The sequence below is a fragment of the Drosophila nasuta genome, chromosome 3, assembly GCF_023558535.2.
Source record: "Drosophila nasuta strain 15112-1781.00 chromosome 3, ASM2355853v1, whole genome shotgun sequence".
In the NCBI taxonomy this organism is placed as follows: domain Eukaryota; kingdom Metazoa; phylum Arthropoda; class Insecta; order Diptera; family Drosophilidae; genus Drosophila; species Drosophila nasuta.
This window is the reverse complement of record NC_083457.1, coordinates 14777811-14786661: the sequence shown is the minus strand read 5'-3', so window position 1 is coordinate 14786661 and position 8851 is coordinate 14777811. Positions and strand designations below refer to the sequence as shown.

The following is an 8851-nucleotide window of genomic DNA, read 5'->3' as shown; positions in this document are numbered from 1 at the left end:
ATGCATCAACTACTGCTGCTGCTGCTGCTGCTGCTTGGCCAACTGTGTGTGGCATGTGGTATGCGACATGTCGTTGAAAGGGGAGAAGGGATGAGGAGTGAGAGCGGGCGAATGCCGTGTGATTTGTGTGAGCCCGCGGCAATTTGTCAGCCAAAGCGGCGCAAACAGGCAAACTGCATTTGGTTGGCTTCGCTTTCGCTAACGGCGCAGCCGCAAAATATGCTACAAAACGCCAGCGAATGTATTTTAATCTACGTGCAACCACGCGGCGCATGAGTAACGGCCAAAACGACAGTCCAAATAGAACACAATATTATTCATAAAGCATTCAATTCTCTGGATTTGCAGGCAAACAAAGAACGTTTGTTGAAGCGTTTGGCATTAAATTGGCATTAAATTTTTTTATGCATTTATATTCAGCACAAATTTAACACATAATTTGAATGGTTGAAAGCACAAATCAATTGCAAAAGAGTAAAAAGAATGGTATAAAAGGAAGCAAATTTAAGTAAGCAAGTTTCGAAAAGTAAAATAATAAATAATATAAATGCAAGTCTTTAGCTATAGTCGAATAATATTTAAAGTCCTGCTGAACAATTTTCTATTAGTTTTTATTGCCGCATAATTATTAATTTTATAATATAATTCCAGTATGAACATGAAGATGTAAACCTAAAGCTAAATAAATACATCGCCATATATATTTATTCACATCTCATAAAAACACTGGACAACTTAGATAATATTTTAAAAATGTAGCCCACGCTGTGACGTGTTAATTTCAAATACCCAAAAATATATTCCACGCAAACTGCGTTGTGACAAGATAATTTTAACTACTTGAGAATGCAATTGAGGATGTGAATTGTTCATGTGTTGTATCACATAAATAGAAGTAAAAAAAAGACTTAATAAAAGTCCTTGGATTTTAAGAATTAAATGTCTGTTCTTAAAAGAATTCACCCGAGTGTTCACTACTCTTAAAACTTTATATTGTGCATACATTATTTTTCATGTATTCAAACTTAAGTAAAACAATCTGCAATTTTTTCTCTTTATCAATTTTTGATAATCCAATTATCTAAAAAATACAGGTACCAAAGTAAATTAAATGTATGACCTTTACTAAATAGTCATTTTAGTAAATTTCTGGTTATTTTTGCAAAAGTATTATAAATATGAGTGTGAGATTCAATTGTTTGTTTAATCGACATTAGGTTATTTTTCTAAGTGGGAGATTCAATTGTTTTTTACAACGATTTTAAGTTAGTTTTGCAAATTTTTTCAAAGCATGATTTTTATATTATTAAAGTTATTTCAAACAATTTCAATTTAGTTTTTAAAGAACAAAGTATATCTAAGTTTTGCAAAATTCAAGACGATTTTATCATAATTTCAATAATTGAATAATATATTTTGTTATTTTAATCAATTATAGACTATAATTTATTCAAAAGGAAAAAATGGGCATAAAATTTTCCTGTTATTGTAACCAATTTAAATTTTGTTTTTATTTTCGCTTATCAAAATATGCAAAGAAATTCGTATTATTTCGCGAATTTTATCGCAATTCTAATTATTCACTACCATGGAAAAACACCGTCTTGAATCGATAGAAAAGTAGTTTTGTGGCTTAAGTTCATTTTCTAGCTGCTTACGAACTCTTCGCATAATATAAGATAAATTAATTTTGTGTTTTTGCTTATAGAAGGGAAGGGGAAAGCGTTCGCTACATACTTTGCTTAACGTACAGCAAATTGCAATAATGTCTGGCATTTAAGGGAATTCGGAATTGGAATGAGAATGAGAGCGAGAGCGAGTGAATGGGCTGAGTGAACAGCGAAATTTCAGGAATTTACTGAGCTCGAACTCAACGCTCAACACTTGGCACATCCGGCACAACGGTCAACGTCAACTCGCTTGCCGGAAGTCACCTAGTTGACTTCTTTCTTCTTGTTTTTGTTGGTGTTGTTGTTGCTGTTGCCGCCAGCTGGCGTCGGTTTTTAACATCATCCAACAACAGGCCGCGCATTGGGCGGCGTTAATGAACAGCAGCCTGTGGCAGGTGAAAGAAGAAGGTGGAAACAAAAAAACAACGAAACTTGGCAAGAGGAAATCACCTGGCCAAGAGCCAGAAGTGGATGAGGGAGGAGATGGGAGAGGGGAGAGGGGGCAGGGGGGAGTCGAGTGCTCAACTTACTTTTTAGCAAATCCGCCAGTGTCGTAAAGTCGTTTATTTCAACTGTGGCGAGACGTAAATGAAGTTAATGTCGACGTCGTTTTACGGTTGTCCTTGCTACTGCCACAGCATCAACATCAGCTACAGCGACAGCTTCTTGTCCTGCTACCGATTGTCCTCGGGGCCAGCGTCACTGCTTGAGGTGATGTCCTTCAGTTGGCTGTCTTGTGTCCTTATCGTTTCTCACTTTGCATTGCGCCAGTCGAGTTGTTGTTTTTTGTGAATGTTCTTTTCTCTTCGTTTTTCTTTTGCTTTAGCTTTGACAATTGCTTTCTCTTCTCTCTGTGTGTGTGTGTGTGTGTGCGTGCGTCTGTGTGAGGCACGACAGGTGTGATAATAAGTATAATGACTCTGCGGCAGCTGAGTTCTGTTCGCATTTCGGTTTAACTACGCAAATTCTATGGCACTTTGCATTCGCTTTTTATGCTCTTAATACGCCTTTGTCAACCCCCAAAAGTAATTGGATTAAAGCTCAAACTGATGCTGAAACTGAAACTGAAGCTAAAGGATAATGCTTTAATGAGCTTTTTCAAAAATGAAGCTTCGCGAATGATATTCACATTTGCTTGGGCACAATTAATATTGTCTCGTGAGTGACATTTTCGGCTGGCTTTTAGGGTCCAAAAGTCGCGTCGAGTCAGTCAGATAATTATGGGGCTAAAACACAGAGCGAGAGAGAGAGAGAGAGAGAGTGGCTAACTGCTATCGCCTCACTATCCCAACGCAGCTTTATTAAATCTAATGGCCGCTCTGCTACAGCCAACGAAAGTGGTTGAAAGTGGCATGTGGGGCAAGCCAGGAGGTGTTATGGCTGCCGATGCTGCCTTCGCTGCCTTCGCTGCTGTTGCTTTTGCTTTTGCTGCTGTGGCATTACAATAAATAACAAACAGAGCCAAGGAACATGCAGCCCACTTAATAGTTGCTTTGCGCACCATTATATAAACATGACTCCGGCTTCGGGATCTGACTCTGACTCTGACTCCGACTCTAACTGGCGGCGTCTCCCAGTGCCCGATTTGAGTTTAGTTGTTGGTTCCACAGCGCAAATTTTTTCCTTTCTTTTTTTTTTGGCACAGATAATCAGGCAGTCAGCCAGCCAACTGAATGTTTATACATGTGTCTGTCTGTCTAACTGCGTGTGTGTGCATGTGTGTGTGTGTGTGTATACACACATTGTATCAGTTTGGCCACATTGTCAATATATACACACGCTTTTGCTGGCACTGAAGCTAAGCTCAACAACAACAGCAACAGCAACAGCAACAACATCAAAGCCGCCCGCCAGTCGCCAAGGACTTCATGATGGGCCCAAAGGAAGGAGATAGGGATGAGAGAGACAGAGAGAGAGAGAGAGAGAGAGAGAGAGAGAGCAAGAGGCACAAGCAGAGATTTGCGAGAAGGGCGCACGAATGCGTATAAACGTTGAATATTTAATAAATGGAAAAAGGGATAATATAAAAAACGTGAAATGCGCCCAGTGAAATCAAAACAAAACTAACTTAAACGAAAGCTGAGATACCCTGTAACTAGAGATATGAATATGGATGCAATCAAAACATAGTAAAAACCAATGACAATACTTTATCTTATAAAAGAAACCCTTAGAAATTGAATATTTTCTAAGTAAAATTAAATTTAAATTATGTAGACGCAACCAAGACAATTGATAATGCAAAATTATATAAAAAGCAAATTCTAAATGAAATAGATTTTCATATTCACATAATATATAATAATCATTGTTGAAAATCGTACATATATAAATTTAAAAAAATGTATTGATCTAAATATGCACTTATGTTTGCAATCAAAGAAAGTTAATTGATTAAACTAAATTATATGCAACCAGGAGCTGAATTGAATAACCTTTATACAAAAGATTTAAAATTTCATTAAAAATCAAACACTAATTTAATTCATGAATACTATTTAGAAAATACAAAATAACTATAAATACATATGATATATTCAACAAAAGACATAAATATGCATTAAATCAAAAAAAAAGCCAATAATAATAAATTATATAAATAAATAGCCTAATTCATATAATTTTTCATATTGTATTATATTATTAATATAACGATTAATAACATGACATATTATTAATAACTCAGTTCTTACTTAAAAGGAACAAATAATATTTCAAATCAAACACAATTTTAATTCAGAAAAAATGTCATAAAAAATAACAATTATTAATTAACTAAATTAAATTTATAATAAATAAATTCCTAAAATATCAACGGACCACAATGTTTTTATTTAGGAATCACATTAAGTTATAAATCATATTTGTGTTAAAACAAGCTAATTAAAATTTTTTTTAAATGCCATCAAATTTGAGAAACAATAGTTTGTTAATCTCTTGAAATAGTTGCATTAAAATAATTTCTTTTAAAGCAACGCATATTTCCAAATTCGAATGCAATTGCAAAATAAATTGAAGAAACTTGATAAACTTGTTTCGATTGTTGAATGCGCTCGTTAAAAGCACAGTTCAATTTGAAGCTGCTATAAGTGATTTTTAATTGGTTTTAAGATCTGCATAGCAATGTGGTAATAAATTCAAATGCAGTGCACACGTTTCACGTTTCCCCCAAAAGATAAGAGAAAGATGAAGAGCGAGAAAGAATTTGTTTTCTTTTGCTAAATTTCTTTGTTTTTCTTGCATTTTTATCGTGATGATAAAAACGTGGCAACGTTAAGGAGACATCATGGCCATAGCGAGAGCGTTTTAGTTGCAGACTTTTTGGCCAAAATGCTTTTGATATTTTATTCATGGACTGCGGCGCCCGATGCTGCTGCTGATGATGCTCTGTTTTGTATGTCGATGGTGTTTTTGGTGCTGCTGTCAATTGGCATTAAGCCATTATAATTTATTGATAAACAACAAGCGAAGTAACTAAGCGGCTTTGCATATTACAAAATCAGACGAAAATTTAACAAGTCCAATTATTTGATGGACACCAAGAGAAGCGAGAGGGGGAAGCAGCAGCAAAGGCAGAGGAAGGTGTAAGGTAAATACTAAAGGCGCGCAATTAACGTGGCCTAAAGCTAACCACGCTCACTTTGAGGCTAATGCGTTTACCCCACACAGAGTCAAACACACACACACACACAAACACACTCACAAAGCACACAAAATTATATTCGCGTATCGAGAGGACGTAAGAACGTAAACTATTTGTACCGTTAACCGTGATGAAGCGTTAAGCGTGACGTAAGCATAACGTGCGCTGCCTTTGGCGTGCTGCCTTCAACTGATTGCCGAGAATTATGAATCTGGATGCTGGCACACACCATGAACTGCCTCAATTTTCATTTTCGGACTAACACACAAACTTTTCCTCCTTTTTGTTGTTGTTGTTTTTGTTTCGGAGTCACGTCTCGTTTCGTTGCATGCAACTCGTGGCACTGGGGCACTGGCACAACTGCCTCCTGCGCATGCCTCGTGAGAGTGTTACTCATAATATCTGATTCTGAATTAGAAGTCGAGGCTGGAGAAGTAGGTTGCCTTACACTTATATATCCATTGATATAGTAGTATTATAATATAATGCAAATTGCTTGTAAATATTTGCCTGACTGCGTCTATTAAACTAAAACAGCTTCACTTATGAATGCCCTCTAAGTGATCCTTTTTTTTGAGCAGCTTTTTTTGCTATGTTGCCCACTGTGCGTTGCTTGTATGCAAGCTGTGCCCATTTCGGAGTAAACAACAACCAGGGCTGCCTTATTTACCCACACACTCATCCCACACACACTCGACACACACACACACTAACACTGCGACTCACTTGGAAATCGTCATAAAACTGTCGTTGAATTTTGCGCTCAGTTTGAATTGTGTTTGGTTTAAAAACGCATCAAATGTGACATTTAGAATGCCAATTGCTCGCCCAACAATGTGAACTACTCGTTGTCGCAAAGCTAGTCATCAATTTCAATGGCAAAGAGTTGCTCAAATACTGCTCCTAAAGCCAACGCTCTTAAAAAACAAATACCAAAGTTATAGCTTAGTATATTCAATTGCTTTGAAATCGCTGCACTATAAAATGCCGAATTTTATATTCACGCATTTCTTTGCTATAATTGAAATTTTCTTAAGGCACTGAAGATAAATGAATTCCCTTTGAATTGAGTGTGTATAATGCTGACAATTAGAATAGATATACTATTCAGAATTGGTCTATAAAGTAAAGAAAGAGCCATTTAATAATAATAATAATAATAATAATAATATTCTTAAATTCTTCTATAAACATAAGAGTGACAGTCTTTGCAATGCATTGGAATAATAAACTTCAAGCTATGCCTCTTCGTAAACTTGAATTTGCATTCCATTGTCTCGCTGCGTTTCTTGCGAACAGAAAAGATAATTTCATGGAGATCAACTCAGATATTTTATCTATGTGGTATTCTACTTTTTGGCTATAATTTTGAAAACGAATTTATGGCCTCTTCAAGTTGACGTCCAAAAAGAAGTAAAGCAGCAGAGCTTTATGCTATGTGATATCCATCGTAATCGCAATAATTGCGAAACTGACATCAGGCATTAATAATTGGCGTTCTTTATACTGTCATCGAAAATTTATTTATGCGCATTCCCCAGTCGCGACAAGCTCGTAAATCTCACCAGATGTCCTGGCTTGCTTGGTTGGTATATTGGTGTCCTTCCTTCCTTCCTTACGTCCTCGTCCTGCCAACGTTTCTTCATTGGCCACTTTCTGTAGCAGCGTATTTACGACTATTGGCCCCACAGTATTAAAAAGTTTATTATTATTATTAATATTGCCTTTCATTTGCGCACAATTGACTGAACTCAAACAGTGAATAGCATTTGTTTACAGTCGATTTCTGTATTCAATTAAATTGCATATGCTCGTAGTTAAATATTTGTTGATGCGACAAAGGCAAATATGTTTCTGTGTGTGTTTGTGTGTGTGTGTATGCTGACGATAGCTTTTCTGTGAAATAATCCTTTACGTAAGGAGCTGTGCACAATTAATGCTGAAGAGCAGAAAGGATCAAAGGAAAGAGAAAGCAATTATTGAAAAACACAATTCTGATATATTCAACTTGGTATCTGGGGATAAACAATTTTGTGCTTATTTCCGACATTAAAGCTTCGCAGTTTCTTGACCTAAAACCCACTCTGTCATTTTATCAAGCAGATCATTATTCCAACGTTTGTGCTTTCGCGTTGTTTTCGGAGCAGTTGTAGTTGTTGTTCCATCCAGATCTGCATCTTCTAGATTGTGATCTTTGATGAGAGCACAGTCACCATATCGTTCAGTTTTGACACATAAGTTCTTGAACTTCTTATCCGCACCACATTGACATTTATCGCCAGGCACTTTACCCAAAGCATAAGTCATTTGATTGTCCTGCTGGTGGCAGCCATATAAACAAATCATCAACTGAATGCGCCACGAACCTTCGGGATATTTGAGAATTGCGCAGCCCACGCGATCATTCAAGCCAGTCACCAGTTGTTTGAAGTGGCCAATCTCCTGGCTAATACAAATTATAGTTAAAAATATGTATTATTAAAAAAAAATAAGAAAGGTACAGTCGAGTGTGCAAAAGATACAAATTTAGTGCACTAAAAAATACTAAAATGTATAAAAATCGATATTTCGTATATGAATATACTACTTCATTCAAAACATACCATTCGAATACCATTTAAAATAAAATACTCACCCAGCTGCTGATTTATTAGTGCGAAGTCCCTGGACGTTAACATATTTGTTCTGATTGAACCAAGACTTTATCTGTGAGCTTGCGATCTTCAATTCATCCTGAGGAAGGCTCTCGGGATATTTATTATAGGCTGCATTGTAGCCTGGCTTTGAGGCATTCGTTGTTGGATAGATCAGATCATTGGGTATGCTTAGATTGCACTTTCTTATCGCCTGACTGGCCACATAAGCCAGATTCTCATCCCATTTGATTTTGAGCATTCGTGCCGCAATTGGAATCAGCGTAAAGGTACCCTTTGCCACCATGTTGCGGTACGTATTGTGTTGTCTTATTATATTCCATTTCATCCGATCCGTTATGTCCGAAAGCTCAGCAGTCGATTTACCACACTTGATGTCACCTTGCTGCAATTCGTAATTATAATAGAAGTAAATGTATATGCATTATTGCATCACTTACTTTGGGATTGCAGGCCACGTGTTTTTCACCCCACTGTTCACAATAATTGGGTGCGGATTCTTCAACAATCTTCTGACAGACATTTGACTGACTTTGCACACCGAGGAGGCCAATAATGACAATCGATGCAGCAAACAGTTTGCGGCTACAACTTTTCATTGCTAGTGTTTCTATTCAACTAAAGTTAATGTACCATCATTCGTTTAATTTTCAATCCTAAGTTCAATTGATACGCAACGAATTCATTCGATAGGGTCTAAATGAAATAATAATATAATATAACCACGTAAGTAATAGTCTGTATTTATTAAAACCAAGATTTATTGCTTCAGAATAGTTTACGAGGTAGAAACTAATATCATAGCTTAAATAGCTGTTTCATAGAGACTTTGTTACTAATGACCCAAATTAAATAGCTAAACAGTAGCATATTGAAAATTCGTT

General features: G+C 36.3%; 1 protein-coding gene across 1 annotated transcript; it reads right to left on the bottom strand.

The window, feature by feature from the left end:
* Positions 1-7289: 7289 nt before the first annotated feature.
* LOC132790427 (antigen 5 like allergen Cul n 1-like) lies at positions 7290-8574 on the bottom strand. The gene is made up of 3 exons (XM_060798940.1): positions 8408-8574; positions 7949-8352; positions 7290-7759 (listed from the first exon to the last, which is right to left on the bottom strand). Exons 1-3 carry the CDS (start codon positions 8564-8566, stop codon positions 7363-7365), a joined length of 960 nt encoding a protein of 319 aa, XP_060654923.1. The 5' UTR covers positions 8567-8574; the 3' UTR covers positions 7290-7362.
* Between the last annotated feature and the right edge of the window lie 277 nt (positions 8575-8851).